General features: G+C 47.9%; 1 protein-coding gene across 4 annotated transcripts in view; it reads left to right on the top strand.

Moving 5' to 3' along the window:
* Positions 1 to 7,966: 7,966 nt before the first annotated feature.
* The window catches only part of SEL1L3 (SEL1L family member 3), a 97,108-nt gene continuing 80,863 nt past the window's right edge, over positions 7,967 to 24,211 (top strand). For 3 of the 4 annotated variants that reach the window (XR_009563983.2, XR_009563982.2, XR_009563981.2), the window contains exons 1-2: positions 7,967 to 8,240; positions 20,093 to 20,663. Coding sequence is in view for 1 of the 4 variants with exons in the window: in XM_030832220.3 (XP_030688080.1) it covers positions 8,073 to 8,240; positions 20,093 to 20,663 (739 nt within the window). In the remaining 3 variants the exon portion in view is untranslated. The remainder of the gene's footprint in view (positions 8,241 to 20,092; positions 20,664 to 24,211) is intronic. The other variant, XM_030832220.3, reaches the window with a different exon arrangement.

Raw genomic sequence — 24,211 nt, 5'->3', positions numbered from 1 at the left:
CGGGCATTGATTGCCTGCTGGTCCCATTTGTCAAGTCCACACTGGAGAGAATGGAAATCACTGATTCACACTCATCTCAGGTCTTTTATTATCATAGACTTGGAAGGTCACTCAATGAAGAAAAGCTTTAATAAGCACCAGTAAGGCATTAAACATTGCACTATTCAGAGCACAGGTTCTAAAGGACACAAGGCACAAGCACATGTATATATTTTACTTTTCTTTTTTTTTTTTTCCTTCCCTTTTTGGAGGGTTAGCACCAGGGAAGCACTGCATTCTAGCTGATTAGGAACCACAAATCTAAATTTCAATTCTGGGCTGAATAGTAATTTTTCCTGAAGGTTTGAATAAATCATAGAATCTTCTTCAGTTTCAACTATTTTCAGCATTTCTATTTTCATCATTAATTGTAGCCACTTAGGACCCCGGAGTCACCGATCCCGTTTGTGACTTAATTTGGGATGGGAATGAGGCAGGAGGCAGAAGATGCGCTGAGAATCAACCAGGAGAAAATGGGCTTGAGTTCCATTCGGAAAGATTGGGGCCAGATGCAAGGGACATTTTTTCGTTAATGACAATTGCAATTCTTCTGTCTGCTCTAGCAAGGCAGATCATAGATTTGCACAACTGTAATTTTGGTACAGGTAGGAGAGATTCTCATGTAAGGAAGATAGTTTAATTTTCATTATGATTTGACTGCAAGGAGATGGGTCGGATGAACTATCCATTCCAGTAAATCATAGTACCTCAAGACAATTAGAAGTGCGTATAATCCACCCTGCTCCCTTTTTGCTTTGAATGCCAGGAAGCTCAAAGCCAACTCTACTGTTCCGTTAAAACATTAGAATTAGCCTAGGGCACTGCTTTAGTTATCTATTGCTGTGAACAAACAACCCCCAAACTTAGTGACTCAAAACTATTTTTATCTTTCCTGGTTCAGTGAGTTGACAGGACTCAGCTGGGCAGCTCTTGCTTGGAGATGCTTATGCAGTTTCAGCCTGATGGTGGCCGGAGTTGGGGTAATCTAAAAGCTCAACTGGGGTAAGCATGCAAGATGGTTTGCTCATTCACAGGTGTGTCACTTGGGCTGAGAGGGCCGGAATGGCTGGAGGCTGGCTGTCTCCCTCCAGATGGCTAGCTTGGGCTTTCTCACATCATGCCAGTGGTCGTAGTTCACACGTGGCCACTGGCTTCCTCCAGAGGTCATACTGGGGGGATTTATTCCTCCCCTGCAAGGTTATAGCGGGAGATGTGGTCCCTGGGTAGGGTCATCTTTGGAGACATGTTACCACAGCTATTTATTAACCTTTTATTATTTTTCATGGTCTTATCAGGGATGTATCTTTCTTTGCGAGCCTTCTTTTTTTTTTTTTTTTGAAGTAGGCGAGCATGAATAATATCTATATGATGCTTTACTCTAGTCTAGGGCTTGATAATTGACAATGCACCCACCTGTGCTATATTACCTGGCCTTCACGACACCATGTAAATGGGCAGATCCAGTGACTTTATCCTTATTTTTACAGATGTGGAGATGGTTTCAAAAAGGATTAGTGATTTGCCCAACATCACACAGCTGGAAGTGGTGGGACAGCACCGCTGGACAGTGGTGTCTGAGATGTCAATCTATGTCCTCAAGCACTGGGTGAAGCCCAGACAGAGCCCTAAGCCTAAAACTCAGGTGTGACTCCCCAACACGCTGCACAACACCTGCTTGCCTCTCCGTCACCCATTCCCAGCAGGAATTTAGTGCAGTGGTGCGAGCATGAGTCCTTGAGCAAAACTGAATCCAAACTGGCTCTGCTGCTTCCTAGCTGTGGAGCTGGGATCTTTCAGATGCCTCAGCTTCTTCATCTGTAAAATGAGGTTGTTGATGACACTGGTGCTTATTCCCTCTCAGGGTTGTCATGAGGATTAAATGAATTAATGCATCAAAGTCATACTTGATAAGAACTTTAAAAAGAAATCTCTCAGTGAAAAGCTGTAGAGATAAGTAGCTATTAAGAGGACTCTGGTCTAGTTTTCTCTTCTTTATGCTTTTCTTGATTTTATATGGACCATACTAAGCGCCCCAGCTGATATTGACATTTTACTTTGCTGGATATTGCATATTATCGGATAGACTAAAAGCCCTAAGTCAGTGTTATTGCCTGACTATCACGATTTCAGCTGCAAGATGTAGTTATAAAATATTGTCAGGACTTGTCGACACAAGCTGTTTTCCCCAAGCTTTAGTGTGCACTCACCTTCCCTCTGCAGTTATTTACACTGACATTCTCTCCTTTGGTGCCCAGTGGCTCTCTCCTTTCACTCTCCATCCCAAGCAGATCTGCACATGCACATCCAGCTTCTCTCCACTCTGCTGCTTTCCACACACACGTTCTTCTCAACACACTCAGCCGAAGACATCCTTGTACCTATGGACCTTCTGCATCCCAGGGCGCCTTCCTTCCTCAGACCCCCAGTGTACAAATACTTCTGTGCTCACTGAGCCTGAAATGTCCCCTCCGTCCCAGGTTCCCCCAGGGACATGCTGGAGAAGATTTGCAGCCATACCACACAGGGCGGGATGCAGACCTATGTATGAGTGGGGAGGCTCTGGACACCTGGCTGCACCTGCCCAGGGATGTTTGGCTCACACAGCTCTTCATCAGTGGCGAGAGAGTGGATTTCCCTACTGCCCACCTGGACACTGCACAGACATCCTGGGCGCAGTCCAGAGAGTAGACGACAGCTGCTGCTTAAGGGGATAAGTGTTCCCGACCCAGGAGGGAGGAGGCTTGGCTAAGGGAAGCTGCCTGTTTTTCCTAGCTCAGGGTTGGGGGAATATTGAGCTGAATATGCACCTATTCAGAAGGGCAAAGAGCCAAAAATAACTAGGAGCAACAGCATTTCATCTGACAGGCCCAGAAATAGAGCTCATTTCAGAGCTACAGACCGAGCGATTCCAAGACCTTCACCATCCCCATAGAAATACACCTTCAAATTCCCACAGAAAAATTCTGAGGTGACACACGAACTACCATCCCCTCTTCACTACAGCTTCTCAGAGTGAGGGCTCTGGGGTCCATAGGAAGAGAGTCTGCAGAGTCAAAGACCTGAGGTTCGAAAGACAAGGTCTGGGGACCGGGACATGAGGATGCTATCTGGTGGAATGTTCTAAGGAAGGAAGAAGTAGGAAGTAATTGATCAATATGGAGATTGCAGAACAGGAAGAACATGGGCTTCCCTGGTGGCGCAGTGGTTGAGAGTCCGCCTGCCGATGCAGGGGACACGGGTTCGTGCCCCGGTCCGGGAAGATCCCACATGCCGCAGAGCAACTGGGCCCATGAGCCATGGCCGCTGAGCCTGCGCGTCCGGAGCCTGTGCTCCGCAACGGGAGAGGCCACAGCAGTAAGAGGCCCGCATACCACACACACACACACACAAAAACAACAACAGGAAGAACAGAGATAGAAAAGGGATGTAGGGAAGGTAAAGAATAGGTGTTATGAGAAAAACAGAAGTACTGAACATTAAGAACAGTGTGCAGTGGACTTCCCCGGCAGTCCAGTGGTTAAGACTCCACCTTCCAATGCAGGGGGCGCGGGTTCAACCCCTGGTCGAGGAATTAAGATCCCACGTGTCTCGCGGTGTGGCCATAAATTTAAAAAACAGCAACAACAACAACAACAAAACCAAAACGGTGTGCAGGATTTAGCTGAATCTTGAAGGTCACCCTTGGCAGAAAAAAAAGCCATGGTCTTCCAATCAGAATGGGAGTATGTTGCCTTCTATTTTTGTTTTCTTCTCTTCTATTTTGATGTAAAAGGCAAATGTTGCAGTTCAGTCTATATTCTGAATATCAGAAATTGCAGGAAGGAAGTTGGGGATGGAAGAGAGGAGAGGCTGCAGGGTTCCAGAGACCCCTGATTGTGGGGAAAAACTGTGTTCTTTTGGAAGAAGATGGGGGAAGAGTAACGAATAAGAAAGGAAAAGGAGGAAGGAAGATAAAAAGGGACAGGAAAGGGAGGATGGAAGAAAAATTGAAAGAGGAAGATGAGGGGTTCAATTTTATTTAGTGAATTTGTCTAGGAACTTTCTATACAAGGCATGAAGGCATTACACAGAGCTGATTAAGAAACAACGCGTTTGCAAGGAGCTTATAGTCTATCTGAGGAGTAGAACTGGCCAGCAAACCAGCTACAAAATAAATAAAGCAGGATTAAATGGCTACAGGCAATGCTTGGTGGGACAGAGAGAAACGACCAATTGAGTTTTTCTTTTTCATATGGATATAATTCTATTTAGTGGCTTTTTAAAATTGAAGTATAGTTGATTTACAGTATTGTGTTCGTTTCAGGTATACAGCAAAGTGATTCAGTTATATATATATATATATATTTTTTCAGATTATTTTCCATTAAAGATTATCACAAGATACTGAAGTTTGTAATTGAGGTCATGAGGGGAGCTCCCTGGAGCTGGGGGCCCTAGGTTTGTGCAGGGCCTCCTGCAGGGCCTCTCCACCACCTCTGTAACCCCTAGGTCAGCTCTCTCTGTAAGAGCAGATCTCTTGACCCTACACATCCTTAATATTTAGAAATGTGGTCTCCAAGCACCCAGCAAAGGGCCACACTGATCTGAAGGTAAGTTGCTACTTGTCCACAGCAAAATAAGACCAAGACAAGTTAGGAGTTTTTCACAAGCAAATGATATTCAATTTAAAGGACTGTCTTTTATTATGATATTAGGTCTTTCCTAACTTTTTGCTGGTAAAAATGCCCTGTCTTTTTAATGAAATAATGTTGATAGAAGATCGTGTATCGGGGGGTTGTTTTTCGTTGGTTGGTTTGGCTTCAATATTTTTACTTGGCAAGTTAATAGTTGGCCAACTGCATTGGTCCCTGAGATTTTTCTGATCTCTAACCATTGCAGAGTCTGAGAACTACTGGATGTTATTCAGCGCCCAGCCAGGCAAGCAGACTCTCCCCAGCCCCTTTCCCTCCAGGTCCTGGATGCTCATCCACGGAGCTGGGATAAGCGAGGCTGCCATCCTCCTTCCAGACTCCGTTGCCTTTGTCCTTTCCCGTGTTCAGGTGTGGCGTCATTTACCTCCCACCGTCTCTTTAGAAGGCACGTGATGAACTGACATACTTCAGCAGTAACGAGCAATACCAGATTAATACACTCTCCCCAGGGGCCTTCACATTTCAGTGGAGTATTAAAACTTAATTCAAACCGATGAATTGTAATAGTGGAATTTTAAGCCCTTCCACAGGACAATGGAAAAGGGGGCTGTTTTGAAATAAAAAAGGTCCTCTGAAATCAGACCACAACCTTCAAATTACCGACACAAACATCTAGAGAGAAGGCAAGGGCAATAACGGATTCTGTCTTTTGGATAAAAATTTCACACTCCACTGTGAGTAGAAATTCTGACCTTCTCTTCCTCTACCCCTCTGCAATACAGAATTAGTCAATCCCATCACCCCCTGCCCTGGGCCACAGAGCAAGGTGAAAGTCACTTTTAAAGGATGGAATTGTGTTTTGGTGAGTTTTCTGCATGACCGATGCTCCTTAGGATTCCCAGGGCCTGGGGTGGTGTCAGACACACAGTAGGAACACAGTAGAAGATGAATAAGTGAGACGTTGGCTATACCAGGTTAAAAACAGCCCAGGCCCCTAGTGGTGCCTCCACATTGACTATAGTTAGGTACATTCAAACCCTTAAAGCTCACAGGCTTGAAAACTCCAATTCCATAAATCCTGAATACCAACAACCTGAGGGACTCAGTTCTCTGAAGACCAGCCCAAACCGGGTGCAGTGAAGGAGGAGAGAAAATCCAGAAGAAGGCCCAGGAAGACAGGTGGAAACCCCAGAAACACTGTGAAGTCCTGTTCTCCTGAACTGGAACAGTTTTCTTTTCACACACGTTAAAAAGTATAGTCTACCATACTGATAGAAAAAATATGGACACGATCTAGGGCAAAGCCACCAGATCTTTTATCCCCTTGGACACTCAGTAGAATAAATGGAATGGTTTTCTATATCACACAGGAGAATTTTAAGAGCGTCGGGTCTGTGGAAGTGGGACAAGGCATTGTCAAAGAAACCCTCAAATTCTTTAATGTGGTGGCCTGTGGATGAGAGAGGAGCAGAGTGACCCTTTCTTATCAGCCAGTGGCTCTGGAAATGGGGTCTCTGGCTTGGCAGCAGCATCACCTCCCAGCTTGTTAGCAAGGCAGCTTCTCGAGCCCCACCCAGGACCAACTGAAGCTGCAATTCTAGCCCAGCAACGTGTGTTTTAACATGCCCTCCTGGTGACGGGGATGCACGCTGAAGTTTGAGAACAGTTGACATAAGTCATGACTTTGCAGTAAGTGACTTGGAGCCAGGAGCCTGACCCAGGGCCACAGTCCTTAGGTGACCTAGAAAAAGTAAGGGATGACTCAGCTGAGGTGCTGAGTGTGGCCAGGGCTGTACTGAGATGGCTGAGGGCATATCCAGGCACGGGCGATTCCAAAGCTGTTCTAACCCCACCCTGGGCATCCTATCTTCACCACCAGCCTCTCCTGACGCCTGTCGGGACTTGACCTGCTATGGTGACACCTCCACTGGGAAAGGGCTGTATCCTCTCAGACTCCCAATCTTTTATTAGTCCCAATCCGCACAAATCCACCATTGCCAAAGGGAAGCTTCTGAGAACTTTCGAAGGTGGGTTAACTGGTTCAGAGCAGCCGCGGGCCCAAGCAATTACCAGAGTCGCTAGACACAGCCACTCTCTTTCTAGAGCGCCAGGGCTGGCGCGAGCTGGGGATCCCTCTGTCCAGCCGGGCCCCTCGGCCTGGCAGCAGAATTTGGGTCGCCGAGCAGCCAGTTCCAACCTGTGTCCCCAAGGCCGAGGATGTGCCTGAGTTGTTTTTTTTTTTTTAAAAGCTGTTTGTACTCTTCAAGAGCCTCACCCCTTTCACTTGGGGCTTGAGCACAACTGAATTGGCCTAATTAATTCATTTTCTTTTCGGTCCAAAGTGGAAGCCGGGGCACAGGGATGCAAATCAAATACAAACGCGATTTGGGCGCCGATACTCTGGACAATTAAAACAAAGAGCTCGGCGGCAGTGGCGCCGGCCCGGCACAAAACCCTCGGGAAGCATCCAGAACGTGCCGCGAACCAGCCGGCAGGGTGCGGCGCACCTCGGGCTAAAACGGTGCCCGCAGGGAGGAGGCCCCGCGCCTGCAGGTGGACAGGTGGAGGTTGGTAGGGGTCAAAATCCACCCTTAAAGACTGGAAGCTGGGCCACTGCGTGGCGCAACTCCAAGGGGGCACACTCGCACTGTGCCCGACGGGAATGGCGCCCTTGCCAAAAAAGCAACCAAACAAAAACCCATTGCACGGGCGGGAACTAGGCTGCAGGACCCGCCAAAGGAGTGGGTGGGAGAGAGAGGATGCGCAAGAGAGGAATAGAATGAGAAGAGGAGGGAGTGGAGAGAGGAAACGGATTGAGAGTGAAGGAAGCAAGTGAAAAAAGAAAAAAGGGGTTAGGAAGAGAGGTGAGAGAGAATTGTAGAGAAGGAAAAAAGGGAAGCGGAGGGCGGGGAGAGGGATCGCGGAGAGAAAGAGCGCGGAAGGGGGGTGGGGAAGGAGAAGGAAAGGAAAGAAAGGGAAAGGGGGTCTGGCCGGGAGCGGGGGGGGGGGGGTCGGTGGCCAGGGGGCGGGGCCCGGGTCAGTCCCCACCTGCGTGGGCGCCTGTTGCCGGCCGGGGTGGAAGCCTGGGGGCCGGAGGGAGCGGCCGGGAGGCGGGCTGGGCCGGGAGCGGAGGGGAGGGAGGGGAGGGAGGGGACGGGGACTGGGAGGCTGGGAGGAGCTGGCGCTCGGCTGGGGCTGCGGGGGCGGCGACGGCGGGAGCGGTAGTGGAGGCGGCGGCGGGTCCGGCGGCGGCGGCGGCGGCGGCGGCGGCGGCGGCGGCGGCAGGTGGCCCCGCGCGCAGCGGCCGGCCCGGCCGGGGGCGGGCGGGAAGGTGGCGCCTCGGGCGGGGGCCGGTCCCTGCACCAGGTGACCTATTCCGGCCCGGATCCGGGCGGCCTCGCCATGCAGCGGCGCGGCGCGGGGCTCGAGTGGCCACGGCGGCAGCAGCAGCAACAACCCCTGCCGCTCGCGGCCGGCCCCCGGGCCGCAGCCATGGCCCCCCCGAGTGGCGGCGTCCCCCCGGGCCTCGGCGGGCGCCCTGCCTGCGCGCTGCTTCTGCTCTGCTACCTGGTGAGCGCCGGACCCTGCCCGGGTCCTCCCCTCTGCGCGGGGCCCCGGGGACGCGGGTGGGGGCGGCCGGGGACCTCTACCTCGCGGGCGGGTGCGGCACGGCTAGTTTTGTCTCTTCCTCGCCGCCGCACCCTTGGCGCTCCCGGCACCTGGGACGGGTACCCGGGGCGCGGAGAGCGGTGCGTGGACCCGGGGCGCGGAGAGCGGTGCGTGGACCGGGTCTCCCTCCGAGACCCGTTCCAGACCCGGGTCAGGTTCCCTTGGACACCCAGTCCTGTTCCCCACTCCACCTGGGAGCCTCGCCACCCCGCGTTTCCTCCCTCCCCGCTGCGCACGGCTCTCCAGCTCCCTCCCTGCCGGTCCTGGGCGTCCCTCACAATCTTCTCGAGGTTCCTTTCCTTCCCTTGCCCAACTTCGCCTCTTTCTCTCTGCGAATGCCACCCGCCTCGCCCCTCCTCTTAGTTTCCACCCGGTCCTCATGGCCCGGACCGTTTTGTGCGGACGCACCCGGCGATGAACCTCGTATTTCCAGCGCTCTTCAACTCCTCCATGGTCACTCCAGCCAAGTTGCGGCTGCCAGCAAGAAATCTAGTTCTTTGTAACACGCTTACCGCCAGAGTGGGGACTTTAGCTGCGTCTTGAACATTGTCATTTCAGAGAACACGTTTGGCTCATGCGTGTCCGTTTACAATTTGCACACTTCCTGGCTTTTGTTTTAGTCATCAACTAAATGGCAGTAATCTGTTTTTCAAAACCAACTCATTTAAAATACCAGAGTAATTTAGACCCTCGGAACAAGGTGGGGGAATATTCCCCAATTCCTTTGCTGGCTTGCTCTCTTCTGCTTTGAATTCTCCTAAACAACAGTAAATTTACAGGAGGTGACACCATTTCTGTCCAGCCTACCTTATGTTCCAGGATCCTGCAGAAACCTTGGGTTATCTCGCCATATATTACTGTAAATAAATGAAATGGAAAATGCTGAATCATGAAACTGATGTAATAGGAAATTCACAGAATGCTGAAAAAGAAAAGAAAAAAAATTGAGTAGTGTCATTGTCCAGAATTCTTTTCATTTATGTGGCATTGCCATTATTTGGAGACTTTCTTCTTGGAGGCAAAAAACTGCTTAGGAGACATTGGCAGGATTTAGAATTTGATTCCAAAGAAAGTTGCCGCTCAGCCCAAGTTTCTTTTGATACCCTTTACTTGTTGAATGTTTCATTTCTTGAAGCAAGAGGATGTAAAAATGCAAATTGTAATTCTGCCTCTTCATCTACCTGTTGAGCAATCCATGCTTTTCCTCATATTGTAAAATAAGCCAGTACCATATTTTGTGGTTGGCTTTAGTTCATATTTTTATAAGAAGTTGTCAGTTAACATGAATCGTTTTTTTCACCCAGGAGATATTATTATTTAACATTTATGCCACAGGGTTACAGCACACAGGCTCATAAATAAAACTGCCATAACAGATGACAGGGTTGCAGTTTAAACAGATGATTCCCATCCACAATGCACTGGTTACCCACAGAGGCAGAAATGAGGTAGTAGAGCAGTGTGTGAAACAATGTACAAGTGGTCAGGAAAGTTCCATGTGGAAATACCAAGACCTGGCAAGCAGAGCCTGCTTCTTGACTGTTACAAGAAATCAGAGAAACAAGAGCAATAAAGGCCGAAGTCGTCCACAGGAGCAAAGACAGATGATGGAGCAAGTATAAAAGTGCTGTATGGGGTTTCCCTGGTGGCGCAGTGGTTAAAAATCCGCCTGCCAATGCAGGGAACGCGGATTTGAGCCCTAGTCCGGGAGGATCCCACATGCCGCGGAGCAACTGGGCCGGTGAGCCACAGCTGCTGAGCCTGCGCTCTAGAGCCCACGTGCCACAACTACTGAAGCCCGCGCGCCTAGAGCCCATGCTCCGCAACAAGAGAAGCCACCGCAATGAGAAGCCCGCACACCACAGCGAAAAGTAGCTCCCGCTCACCGCAACTGGAGAGAGCCTGCGCGCAGCAATGAGGACCCAACGCAGTCAAAAGTAAACTAAATAAAATTTAAAAAAAATTTATAATATTTCTGTATGGACCAAGGGGGATTTGAGACAACAGATCACAGAGAGGAGAAAAATGATGCTATGGACAGACTATGGTGAGTTAGTGAAGTGGTGAGGTAGGGCTCCAAAAAGAGAGATTATAGAAAATACTGTAATGTGGAAAATAACTAGAGCATGGATGAATGTCTTGGCAGACAAGGAAGGGATGGATTTTAGAACTACCATGGAGAGGGAAATGTCAGTGCTTCCTGAGTATGTGTGTTTCCTTCAGTTGGGCTTCGGATATGCTACTGTTAAAAAAAAAAAAACTTGAATAAACAAGAAAACCATTTTTCAACTGAATGAGAAAGTTTTGCAAAACCCAGGGAAGCAAAAGTGTGACTTGGAAGGTGGGCTTCACCCTTTGTTCTAAAGGTCTAGCCATTGGTAGGGATTTTGCTTGAGAGGTATGTGCTACCAGAGAAACTGCTGAAAGGTAAGCCTTCTTGACCTTGGAGAAATTCAGCTGCAAATTGGGGAAGATGTAAAACAGCTGCATGAACACATGAAAAACATAAACTACTGAGAAAAATGCATGAGTGTGTGTCTTGTACATCAAGGAATACTTCCTAGAGAAAGTGCTTGGTCAGGGCAGGGGGTGGACAGATGGAGGGTGGAAGTTGAGCAGAATAGCTAAGCAGGACCTCAGGAATAGGTAGACACTAGAGGAAGAAAGCTATCCCATAATTTGGAAACCTAAATAATAATAGTAGTAGTAGTAATAATAGTTTGCATTGTGCTAGGTTATTTATATGCATTATCCAATATTAATCTTAACAATAACCTTGTGAGGTAGGAGCTAGTATGATCCCCATTCAGATGAGTTAACTGAGGCTCAGAGAGGTTAAGTTAGTTGTACTAGGCCACACAGGTAGTCCAGGTTTGAAACCCAAGTCTATCTCCTTCCAGAACCCCAGTTCTAGCCATTCATTGCCTTCTGGATTTTGCGGTTTGTAACCCATTCCCCTTATGCATAGATGTATGGGCCATTAGCAAAGTTCTCAAAATTAGCAGCTTCTGTGAAATTGACCAGGATGTGAGGTCATGTCTAACGTAGCCTAAAATATACAAAGCAGGAAGCCGAGGCCACAGAGTAGAAGCAGGATGTTAAAGAGGGGAAAAAAAAACAAAAGTAAAGCCAGAAGATATTTGCCATCACAATGGAGAGGCAAAGGATGGGGGCCTTGTATAATCCAGAGGCAGCTGGCAGAGTTTAGCACTTGAGTTTCTATGAACATGTGTCCAAGAGTATAGCCAAGTGTGCCTTGGAATGTATTACAAAGACAAATTGTCTGTGATTTGGGGACTGACTCCTGTTTTGTGTCATCCCTACCTATTTGCTGGTTCACAAGGGCTGGAGGTTGAGAGAGGCCTTCTAGACAGATGCCTTCAAGCCCCTGCCACCCTGATGGAGAACAGGGTCCTGAGGTGATGAGCACATTCCTTCTCCATTGGCTGGGACAGAATAACCTTCAGTAGCAGCCCAAGAACAGTACTGTGACTGTAGCTAGGATACTGCCAAAGCATGAATAATTGTGATGAGGCCTGAAAGATAAGTCACGGAACGATGCCAAGCAGATTTCTGAAAAGATGATCCCTGGTTCCGGCAGCTGCCCCCCAAATTCTGAGGTCACCAAAGGTCAAGATGCAGAGAGCCTCCTCAGAGAGGATGGCGCCTTGAAAGCAAAAGGTCACGGAAACCGCTTCCACTGAGGTTATGGGTGCTGACTGGTGGGGTCCATGATGGTCTTTCTTTGCCTCAGAGACCCCCTAGCCATTCTCGTCCATCATTAACTCTTACCTTCCACCAGACTTGGCTAGAACAGCCTGAGACTGCCCAGCCCCATTTGTGACAATGGCACTTGGAGAAGGCAATTCTGTCTCTTTGGAACTCTGGTCTCGAAGTATAGTTTTTTCCTAAAATGAGAAAACAAATCTCACAATGGCTGGTATTGGTGTCAGCTGTAGAGCTGAAATATTCCGAGTGGACATTTGCACTTGTGAGACAACCAGAAGACAAAGAAACGAGAGGGCGTTAGCGGCACAGATGTATGTGGGGCTCATTGGCAGGCAGTGGCTGTGACAGAGTCTTGTACAGAATTCTCTGTAAGCGACCACAGACCATCAGTTATCCCTCCAGAAGTGTTCATTAACTCCTTGCTTTGTGTAACACAGGACCTAGGAACTTCAAAACGAGGTATAGAGACCTTCAATTATCCAGTTTGTGCAAGAATGATTATGGATATTTGAAATACAGAGACCCATCCTCTAACTTCACATCAGCCAATAGCTTCCACATTCATTCCAACCAGAGTCCCTAAAATCTCCCAACTGGTGGTGTTTGCCTCTTGCCTTCTCTTCTTTCCAGCTGCCTGTTGGCAAAAGTGTGGGAGCCACCAACTGGCTGAACGGAGCAGCTGGAGGGCAGGTAGAAGAGAAGGCGTAAAGAGGCCAGGCAATTCACGGAGAAGTCGGTAGACTGGAGTAGACCATAAATAGCCTGAAGGGAATCCAGTGACCCTGTTTATTGGCTCATCCCATTCCCCGGAGGAAGGAACGGAGGGGGCACGAGGGGGCACGAGGGCGTGCGGCATGTGAGGAACTGCCGAGGAGCTTCTGCTTTGGTGGCTTGTCGTTTGCCTCCCAGCCTCACCCGAAGAAGGGCTGAACCAAGCTGGGGAGTCGGTTCGGTGCAGCGTGTGTGTTTGTAAGAGAACATCTACCCTCCCCAGACGTAATGCATGGTGATCTGATGTGATTTTAGCCCCTCACCCCACACTTTCAAGACGGGAGTGAGCAAAATCCCAAGATTCCCCCACCTGTAACCAGAAGGTGGTGACGGGTGTAGAAGTGGATGAGTTGAGGGCATCATTTTGGGTGTTTCTGGAAGGCAGCAGGCACACCATCGCCAGCTTTGGAGTCAGCAGCTATGGGTTTGAATTTTGGTTCTGCTTTTTAGTAGCTGGGTGATCTTGCGCAAGTTACTCACCCTCTCTGAATCCATTTCGTTTCCTCAGCCGTTAACTGGAATGCTGTGTCCCTCAGAGAGCTGTCGTGAGGTTAGAGGGGAGAAGTTCTATGAAATTCATTGTGAGAGGATGAGGTTAGAAGTGAATGAGAAGACTTACTGCGTTTGTCCCCATGCCTAGCACATAGTAGGTACTCAATGAAATTAAACGGCACCAAACTTGGTTACCCTCTCATAATTTGTGTCAGCAAGAAATAGCATATCAAACAGTATTAAAAGGGAGAGAGGATCCAACACAGCAGGGAGTGTTGATCATTATTGCAATGGCTTTTCTCTAGCCAGCTCTCAGGTTTGGGAAGGCACACGGGTTGGCTGGGAAATGTTTCCCAAGGCTCATCTTGACCTCGAAGTCCATATTGATGTCATCGCTCATTCTGCTTAATTGCATGCTTTGTTGACATAAACAGAATTTTTGCTTATTTCTAGTTGGCAGAAATCGGAAACGTAGGCGTCTTAAGCCAAGACAATTACCTTTTGACCTGTGGAAAGTTTGATCCGGTTCGGAGAGAGGGTGCTCAAAAGGCAAGGTTTTCTTAGGTGACTGTGGGGCAGAATGGACAAGGATGAGAAAAATAGCCAATTATTGTTTGCAATCAGACATACCCACACGCACATGTAAGTGTAAATGGACCTCCCGTAGAGAGACAAGTGACATGAGTTAAGATTTTCTAATGTCTCTGTTTCCTTAAATAATAAGTGGATCATATAGAGAAAAGAGCCAAGTTTTCTCACGTCTTTGGAACAAGGGAAGGTTATTTGAAGAGCGTTTCCTCTTACTGATTTTTAAAGGAATGAGATGGACTCATCCTAAAAAAAAGTTCAGGTGGTTTTGATAGATTATTTTTTCCATCCAGAAGATACATTAAGTTCATCTGTTTCTTGATTCCCAGGCTGAACGGAATGCATTTAGAGTTCCAATTTGGGGTCTTGTATCAGGAACACACATGAAATGACCCATCTCTGTCTTTTTTTTTAAAAAATGACAAAATATACACAATTACACAAAGACAAAGGACTCTATGTTTTGTGACTGTGTGGGATGTTGTCAAATTTGACTTTGATTAGGGCTTCATTCTGGTATAAACAGATGTTTGAGGGCTCAGGCATCTTTCAGAGCCCAGCTCCATTGTGTGCGGAGCAGATCAGCAGCTTCCGAGGTGAAACATCTATGTGGTTGCCTAAATGGCATAATTGGAGGGGCACAGAGGTGCCCTTTACACCGCAACTAGCTCGCTTACAGCTGCAGTACATCTGGCCTTTGTTTTTAAGGCATTATCTCCACCAGGCTGGCCTGGAAATGTACATATGTGACATTACCACCGTGTTTTTCATTATCACATTAACATGGGTGAACTCGCCAGATGAGCACGAGTCCAACAGGGGGTGGAGGGGCAGGAAATTTAAAAGTTTTAATTTATATTTTTTGGTGTGGGGAAATGGAAAAGTTCTAGAATGTAGGGCAGTTGCCTGAAAGGGAGAAGTCCACCCTAAAGGGACAAGGTGGGTGCGAGTGCCACCTTCTCTGACCTCACAGTCCCCCCGGGTCGACTCTGACCCCCAGGGGCCCAGTAAAATGTTCTTTGGAAGGAGATTAATGAGGCTGGTTGAAAAACAGAGGAGTGCCAACCCCCATCCCCCCACCCGCCCCAAAGAACTTGTGAATGTCAGGAAAGTTTGGTGGCGACTCAAGATTGGATCGAGTGCTTTGGTTTATATGCAGGTGCCCCCAGCGCTGTGGGGCGATTGATCTGAGTTGGGCCACCGAGGCACCTGGCAGAAATGCCCACGCCTGGTACTTATTTCAGCAAAAAACCCTTAGCCAAACTCTACAATGTGCCGAGCTCTATCTTACAAGCCGGGGACGTAACAATGAACAAGACGTGGACTCTGACTTTATAATTTCTAAACAAAGGAACGTTTGGGTGATTTTTAGCTTATGTTAATGCAACCTGGCATGTGAAAATACCTATGAAGGTTGGACACGTGTTATGCCCGTAGCTGAAACTCTTCAAGTTAATTGCTTTATTTTCCTGACAGGAAATAGCTCATAACACACACATAACTTGAGCCAGGAAATCAGCTTCAGCTTAATCAATATTTAGAATGTGATGTGTCTCTAATCGGTGTTGGTTTTGTACATAACAGAGGTAGCCACGACTCATGGCGTAGCAGCTGCCCGCTGGGTCTGCTCCAGCCCACGAGATGCCAGCTTCCTATGTTACATAGGTGCCCACGAGAAGGAAGATTGCAAAACCTTCCTGAGGGATTTAGACCATGCTCCTCAAATCACATACAGTAACTCTGAGGTCCTCTTTGGGGCTGGCATACCCCCATCATATTAAGAACATTGCCCTATCCCTGAAGTTGCTCTTCTCTTGTTCCCCAGCTGTCACTAATGTTTCTCTCACTTCTTTAAACATCTATTTCAGTCCATGAAATTCTCGTTGTTGTTGTTGTTGTTTTTTGGCTGCACCAAGTGGCTTGCAGGATCTTAGTTCCCCCACCAGGGATAGAATCTGTGCTCCCTGCAGTGGAAGCGCGGAGTCTTAACCACTGGACCGCCAGGGAAGACCCGTCAGACCATGAAATTCGACCTCTTTTCCTAGCCTAGCTCCAACTTCTCATCCTACTTAGATCTTTATTGAAAGAAACATTAGCAAGGTGTCAACATACCCATGAGGGACCCTTGGCAAAATAGCAAATCAAGCCCCATCAACCACATGTATAGGAAATGATGCCTGATTGGGTTATTCATCTTATTTCTCCTATGTGATCATTCCTTTAAAAAGTATATCTTTTGTCACTCCGTGTTCTTTAAAACTGTAGCACTTTAAGTGGTCTTCTAATTCAGCTGATTATTATATGATCTCGTCATCTTTCCAAATGGCTATAATTCAAAATAATGACGAGAACACATTTTCATAAAAATGACAAAATAACTAATATCTAATGATACAAAAACTCTATCTAGAATAAAAGCTCGATAGTCTGTAACAGTGATCTGCAAACTACGGCCCCCGGGCCAATCCGGCCAACTACATTTTTCTGTAAACAAGGTTGCACTGGACCACAGCCATGCTCACTGGCTTATGTGTTGTCAATGTCTGCTTTCTTGATACCACACTAGATGGACATCAGCAGCTGAAAAACCCCAAATAATTACCATCTGGCCCTTTTTTACAGGAAAAGTCTCTGACCTCAGATCTAGAATAGCGCCATTGGATAGAAATATGTGAGCCACGAATTCGAGCCACATATGTAATTTCACATTTTCTAGTAGCCACCCTAAACAAGTAAACAGAAACGGGTAAAATTAATTTTAGTAATGCATTTTATTGAACTCACTGTATCTTAATCTTATCATTTCAACATGTAATCAGTATAAAAATTATTAATGAGATTTTTTTAATCCTTTTTTGTGTTCAGTCTTTGAAATCCATTGTACCTTTTACACTTACAGCACATCTCGGGTTAAGTGCTTAGCATGACTTGTGGCCACCATATCGGATAGCATACATCTAGGACCCGTCAACCTGGAATTTACTTTTAGTTGAGACTCTGAAGCCAGTGAAAACAAAATGATCTTCATATGAGTATATGGAGATTTCCTTAAAAACAGAATTTCAGGGGCCTCCCTGGTGGCGCAGTGGTTGAGAGTCCGCCTGCCGATGCAGGGGACACAGGTTCGTGCCCCGGTCCGGGAGGATCCCACATGCCGCGGAGCGGCTGGGCCCGTGAGCCATGGCCGCTGGGCCTGCGCGTCCGGAGCCTGTGCTCCGCAACGGTAGAGGCCGCAACAGTGAGAGGCCCACGTACCGCAAAAAAAAAACAAAAAAAAAACAGAATTTCAGGAGAAGGTGCTGGAGAGCCTACACTGTCAGGTGTCCCGTACCTTCTTCATTCTCATCTGTCATCACCCATCTCCACAATGATGAGCCTGGGGTCTGGAAATCTGTGGGTCACCAAGCAAAAGTGAAACTATATTTAGCATGATGCTGTGCTTATTAACGTGGAAAAGTGGGCTGGGGCATTTTTAGCAATAAGATGTAAATGAATTAACTGCACTTTCCAATGAAATTTAAGGAAACCAGACAGCTCTGTTTGAAAGAGGTTTTCACTGGAGTTCCTAGCATCAGCAATAAAAATGTGATTAAAAAAAATTGAAGTGGGAGAACGGGGCCTGGGTGGGGTATTAAGGTATACATGAAAAGAACAAGGAAGAGGTTTTAAGTCATTCTTTGAGAAGGGACACAATGTGATATTTAATATACCACAGCATATTCTGGACTCTGTTCCCTATTGTCTCACTAAATAAGCAAATGTCTCCTTCCGGGGAGCTGAGAAAGGGAAGCCTTGGGGGCTTTTGGACTGAGGCGCGCAGGTCACCCATGGGCACCACTCTGGTCCAGCTCCCATCAGCACCAGCAGTCTCTGGCTTCGGCTAAATGCTGCTATGGGCTTAATAGCTCGATTTGAATCTTGAGGAGGCGGCCACGTCTCGGCACATCTGGCCAAATGAGTAAACCATCGCTTGTGGACAAATGCTGGCTGTATCTCTCTTCATATGAAAGCAGAATCAGCCTGGAGTTCCCAGGCAGCCATGGAACGGCAAATCTTTGGTTTCATGGTGTGTGCTGTGGGGTGGAGAATGTCGGAGTGGGCATGAGGAAAAGGAGCCAGGCTTCCGGGCCGGCCTCTGCTAAGCCCGCAGCTGCGGGATGTCGGAGAACATCCCCTCGGGGTTGCCATGTCCTTGTCTGAAAACCGGGGTGGGCTGGCTTATCACCAAGGGCTTGTGACCCTCATATTCCCATGTCCTTTTGTGTCTTTATTTACAAACCTTCTGTCCTCTGGCCAAACCCGGCTGCTTGCTAGACCCCCAGGACAGCCGCCTGTCCCTCCTTTCATGTCTCTACTTAAGCTGTTCACACCACTTGCAGTGTCCTCCCTTTGCCTCTCTACCTAAAGAACTTCTCTTCATCCATCGAAGCCCAATTGAAATGCCATTTCCTCCATAAAGCCTTTCCCAGAGCCCCCGTCAGAATTACTGTCATTTGGTGCTGTGTTCCCTTAGGGTTTGCATTTAGTTTGACTGGAGTGCAGGCCATGTTCTGCCAAGTGTCTGCTGTTTGTAAATATGATTCTCTGATTCCAGACTTCGAATGTTACTCACCTTTGCCCCTCCTACAGCCCTAAGCCAGAATTGAAGAAAGAGGTCCCTATTTCTTCCTTCTTTGGAGAAGACCACAGTGACCTTTTTCTTTAAACTTGTGGTTAAAATATTCATAGCATAACATTTATCACTTTAGCCATTTTTTTTTTTTTTTTTTTTTTTTTTGCGGTACGCGGGCCTCTCACTGTTGTGGCCTCTCCCGTTGCGGAGCACAGGCTCCGGACGCGCAGGCTCAGCGGCCATGGCTCACGGGCCCAGCCGCTCCACGGCATGTGGGATCTTCCTGGACCGGGGCACGAACCCGTGTTCCCTGCATTGGCAGGCGGACTCTCGACCACTGCGCCACCAGGGAAGCCCTCCACCTTTTAACTATTATAAATAATGCTGCTGTGAACCTGGTGTAAGTCTGTGAACATATCTCTTCCAAGCCCTGCTTTCAACTTAGATATAGACCCAGAAGTGGAATTGCTGGGTCATATGACAATTCTGTGCTTAATTTTTTAGGAACTGCAGTACTGCCTTCCACAGTGGCTGCACCATTTTACATTCCCAGCAGCGATACACAAGGGTTCCAAATTTCTCTGCATCCTCTCTAACACTTGTGGTTTTCTTTTTTTAAAAAAATAGTAGCCATTCTAATGGGTGTAAATTGGTGCAAAGTAACCTTTTTGCTATTGTGTTATGGATGTCTAAATCTCAAAGTCACATTTAGAGCAGCTCTTAGCATCCATCCATCCGTGCCTCATGATCAAAACATTGCCTTAATTTCAGCACCAAACTTTCCAGATTTCTTCTGGAAGGAAAGTCCACACTGAGAGGCCTTCATCATCTAAAGAGCTAGATAACTAACACAACATTGTAAATCAACTATACTTCAATATAAAATAAAAATTAAAAAATGAAGAACTACATAAATAAACCTGCAGCTGAAATCTCTCTTGGCACCTGCGGCGCCATCCATGGTGAGAGAATCAGACAACACAGTTTGTGGTCCAAGCCTGCCTGTGTGTGATTTGGAGCAATAGAAACCTCTTGCTGGCCCATTCATCATGCATGCTTGTCCTAGCTCAGAACTTATGGAGAAAAAGCGCCCCAGCTGGCATCCCTGATATGTGTTCTCTCCGGTGCACTTTGAACTCTTCTCCCCTCCTTTGATTTGGGTGCATTTGACCACCGTTTGAAGTCAGGACAATAGTTTGGAAATGTCTGGAGCTGGATTGCCTCTTTTTCACTTTAAGGCACGTTCACTGCTCCTGGATTTGTCGTGAACTAGCTCCATCATTTGGAAACCAACTCTGGAATGTTTGCCACGTAGATTTGAAAGTCCCATCTTGATGAGCAGATGCTACTGAGTCTGGAGAGAGAGTTTAATGTGGCCTAATCTTCATTTGTGTGTATGTTGGTTTTTCTCCAATTATTCGGTAGTGCTTTCGACATCTTTTATCTTCCACTTTCATTGCATTATGTAAATGGATATTTTTTTCTTCCAGGAAAACAATGATTCACGTATCTGTTAATATGATCATTTTTAAGCTTTCTCTACCTTTTTTTTTCTTTTCAGAATTTTGTACCATCTTTGGGTAGGCAGACTTCCCTGACGACGTCGGTGATACCCAGAGCTGAGCAGAGCGTGGCTTACGAAGACTTTATTTATTTCACTGTCTTTGAAGGAAATGTTCGCAACGTTTCTGAAGTCTCGGTGGAGTATTTATGCTCTCAGCCTTGCGTTGTCAATTTGGAAGCAGTGGTTTCATCTGAGTTCAGAAGTAGCATTCCCGTGTACAAAAAAAGGTGGAAGAATGAGAAACATCTTCACACCAGCAGGACACAAATAGTACATGTGAAATTTCCAAGCATCATGGTTTATAGAGATGATTATTTCATCAGACACTCCATTTCGGTATCTGTGGTGATACTACGCGCCTGGATTACTCACCGATATAGCGGTGGAGACTTGAATGTTAAATGGGAGGAAAACTTGCTACATGCTGTAGCGAAGAATTATACCCTGCTGAAGACCATCCCACCTTTTGAACGCCCTTTCAAAGATCATCAGGTGTGCCTTGAGTGGAACATGGGTTATATTTGGAACCTTCGAGCAAACAAGATTCCCCAGTGTCCTCTCGAGAATGGTAGGTCGTTTGCCTTGCTAGGAACCTAATTCTCATTTTTTTTCCAGACAGCTTGGCTCATAAGAGGAGGGCAGGGGAAAATTCTTGTATTAGTGGTGGGGGACAAAGCAAATGGAATCTGTAATTTTGGACTTTGGGGACAAAAGAGGAAAAGTGAAAAGGTGTTGAGAAGAGACAGAGGAGCGGAGAATAGGATTGAACAGGGAGTTGAGAGAGGGACAAAGAGCCATGGAATGGGTACCTTGAGAGGCTTGGATCTGCTTTACGTTGGAAAGGAGCTTTAGTGCCACTGAAACGAGGATGAGGAGAATCTTCCTCCCCGTCTCCCTCACAAATCCCACATGTGTCAGTTTTTGTGCAGCGTTGGCTTTTCAGCCAAGCCTACCCGGGTTCAACTCCTGGCTCTGCCGCTTTCTGCCAGTGTAACTTGCAGAGTCTCAGTTTTCTCATCTGTAAAATGGGGGTAATAAATAACAATTCCCTCAGGGCAGTATTGTGAGAATTCAATGAAATGTGCTCAGCACAGTAATCAGCACTCAGTAAAAATTAGTAGCCATAGTGATGATAGAATGCAAACTCTGTATTTTATCCTAAACGTCACAGGGTCACAGCCACCGAAGGATCAATAGAGGAGGCTCCCGTGCCCTTTCTCGGCCTCTCTGAAGCACTGGGGTTGGAGCTCTCTGGCTGCGTGCATTTAGAAGAAGGGGCTGAAGTTCTCTCCATTGTTGCACAGGCACCTTGCTGTATGGAAGCTGAGCGCCTGCCAGCTCCTCTCCATATCCTGCAACGGGAAGCTTATGCAGCCATGCTCCCAGGCACCCGCCTGGAGTCGGGCAGTGTTTCCTAAAGTGGGAGCCTAAGACCGCCTGCAACACAATCACCAGGGCTCTTGTTGCAAATGCAGATTTCTGGTCCTCATCTATTTCCTGCTAAGCCAGGATCTGTGAGGCGAAGGGCCCTAGAATCCACATTTTAAATACATTCCCATGACTCTGATGCACCTTAAAGCTTGAGAACCTCTAGAGCAGGGATAGAGCTGGTGGGACTTTGAGTTGCAGAGGCTGGACCCCCAGGCAGGCTTGGTGGGTGGAGGAAATCCACAGGCCTGTGACAGCAGACCCAGGGACGTGCCTGACACCTCTTAGTCTCCAAGAGGAATGGTTTGGAGCAAGGTGACTTCAGGACACAGTGAGAACACTGGCAGTGAGTATTTCCTGGGGCTACCCCCAAACACCCCTGCATATAATGAAAACCGAAAGGGCCAGAGCCCACTTGCTGTAGAGCCAACACATTTGGCATTAAAAACAAAACAAAACAGAACAAAACCTCTTTATTTTGAAATAATTAGAGATTTGTAAGAAGTTGTAAAAATGGGAGAGAGTCCCCTGTATCCTTCCCCCAGCTTCCCCTAATTGTGACATCTTCCATAACTACAGTACAATGTCAAAACCAGGAAACTGACGTTGATCTAATACTCTTAACTAGACTGCAGACCTTATTCAGCTTACCCCGGTTTTTACGTGCATTTTTGTGTGTGCGTAGTTCTAGACAATTTCATCCTACATTTTATCTTAATAGCCCTCTTCTGTGTCTGGCTTATGTTTGTGCAGTGCTTTAAATACAGAAATATCTAGAAGAAGTAGACAAATTCCCTTTCTGTGTGTGTGTCTGCACATTGGGGGTAGGGTGGGGTGGGCAGTTAAGCCTCTGAAATCGTCGAGCTGCGTGCGTTTTGATGATCCGTGTGCCTCCCTCTTCCAGGCAGAACCCTATGCTAGTATCCGTCTGGAATGCCTTCCACAGGGGTATCTGATTCGTTAAGGAGAAGGAAGCATGGGGCACACGCAGCCACAGTTTTGCTTTGCCTCCGATTGATTTTGTCAGGGCTTAATGATTCCATTTCATGTTTGGCAAATCACATATTTCTCATTGAAGAATGACGGAATCGCAAGCTGGAAGTTTTCAAATGAAGTCATTTACGAACCGGTTGAGTACTTAGGGCTCCTGAACGTACCCTTAAACTGTGAAACGGCTTTTCTTTTCTTTTGTTGTTCCTTCCCCTAGTCACAGGGCTCAGGAACAGCACAGAGGGATTTTTTTCTCCCAGCCTCCTTCAGACCATTACTTTTGGGGTGAGAACCAGTCTAATAACGCAGAGGAAAACCTTTTCTAAGAGTCAAAGTCACTGGAAATAGGTGTGGGGAGCTTCCTCCACCCTCAAAACCAACTGTTTGTATGGCTAAGAAAAGGCGAGCACTTCCTCTCCCTCTCTTAAAAAGACAAATCAAAAGAGTGTCTGCAGCAGCCCTGTCAAAGTGTCCACGACCTTTGTTCTTGTTATTGTCTGCACGATGGAAGGGGGCCAGGCCTCTGGCTTGTTCCCAGCAGGGGCTTCTTTTTTCGGCTCTTGAAGAACAAGAGTCTAGTGGAAATAACAAGGTGGCATCAGGGCGCCACGGGGGAGCTTTCAGGCCTGGCCTTGTCACAGTCTGCAGCCAGCCCTGGTGTGGGGTGGAGGGAGACGTTTTCTGTGTCAGGTGCCTGATGTCATACAGGAGGTCTGCGTCTGAACTAAGTACCCCCCGACTCGCTTGCCTTTTCTTTTTTTCTTTATAAAGAGAGAGCCCAGTCCCCACGCACCGATGTTCTGTGAGTGTGGTCGCAGTGCCCCTCCATCAAAGCCTTAGCTTCGGCTCCCAGGGCCTGAGCTGTGCGCGCCCAGACACTCTGCAGCTTACCTCCTGGGCTGGGACTGTGCCAGGCCGGGCCGGTGGGCTGATTGTTGGTGGAGGTGCAGCCGGCTTCTGTCCCGCCCCGCTGAGTAAACCTACCTCAGATCAGAAGCCGGCAGCCTTTCAGGACACGTGTGTGCCAAGGCTCGGCCACGTGCCCTTCTGATGCACCTGTTCCTGCTGCATCCTGGGCGTGTGGGCCATTGGCGGCTAGGTCCACCCTGCCTGAGGCCACTTATTGTCCATTCCCTTGGGGGAGGGCACCGGCCATCAGCTGCTGCCCCTCACCAGCCACACGTGTGCCTGACTCACCCAGAGAAAGAAATCAACCACACAGGCCGGTAGCTCTAGGGGCGCACCTGGACTTGACGTCCTATTTTGACAGGTCAGCTAGCCCTGCTGCCTCTGTCTTCGGCCCGTCACTGCATATTCAGTTGCTTCTCACCAGTGTTTGCTGTCATCCTAGTCTAAGCCACCATTGTCCCTGTCTGGACTCCGTCCGTAGGCTGCAAATGGCCTCCCCACTTGCCCTGGTTCCTCACACGGCAGCCGGTGCAAGCAGCTCACCGCATCCCCTGCAGGCGGCTCCTCCCATCACACCAGGAAAAGTCAGCCATGTCCCTTAGCGTGGCCTGTGGAATCTGTCCCTGTCCCCTAGCTGGCCTCATCTCCTGCCATGCTCACCCTTGCCCACCTGTCCCAGCCACGCAGACCTGCTTGCTTCTCCCTTGATGTACCAAGTTCGCTCCCATTTTCGGACATCTGCATTACTGTCCCCTCCGCCTAAGATGCTGCTCCCCCGGATCACTACGT

This window comes from Globicephala melas, chromosome 5 (assembly GCF_963455315.2).
Source record: "Globicephala melas chromosome 5, mGloMel1.2, whole genome shotgun sequence".
In the NCBI taxonomy this organism is placed as follows: Eukaryota; Metazoa; Chordata; class Mammalia; order Artiodactyla; family Delphinidae; genus Globicephala; species Globicephala melas.
Note: the sequence above shows the minus strand (reverse complement) of the source record. Positions and strands in the feature narration are given on the sequence as shown.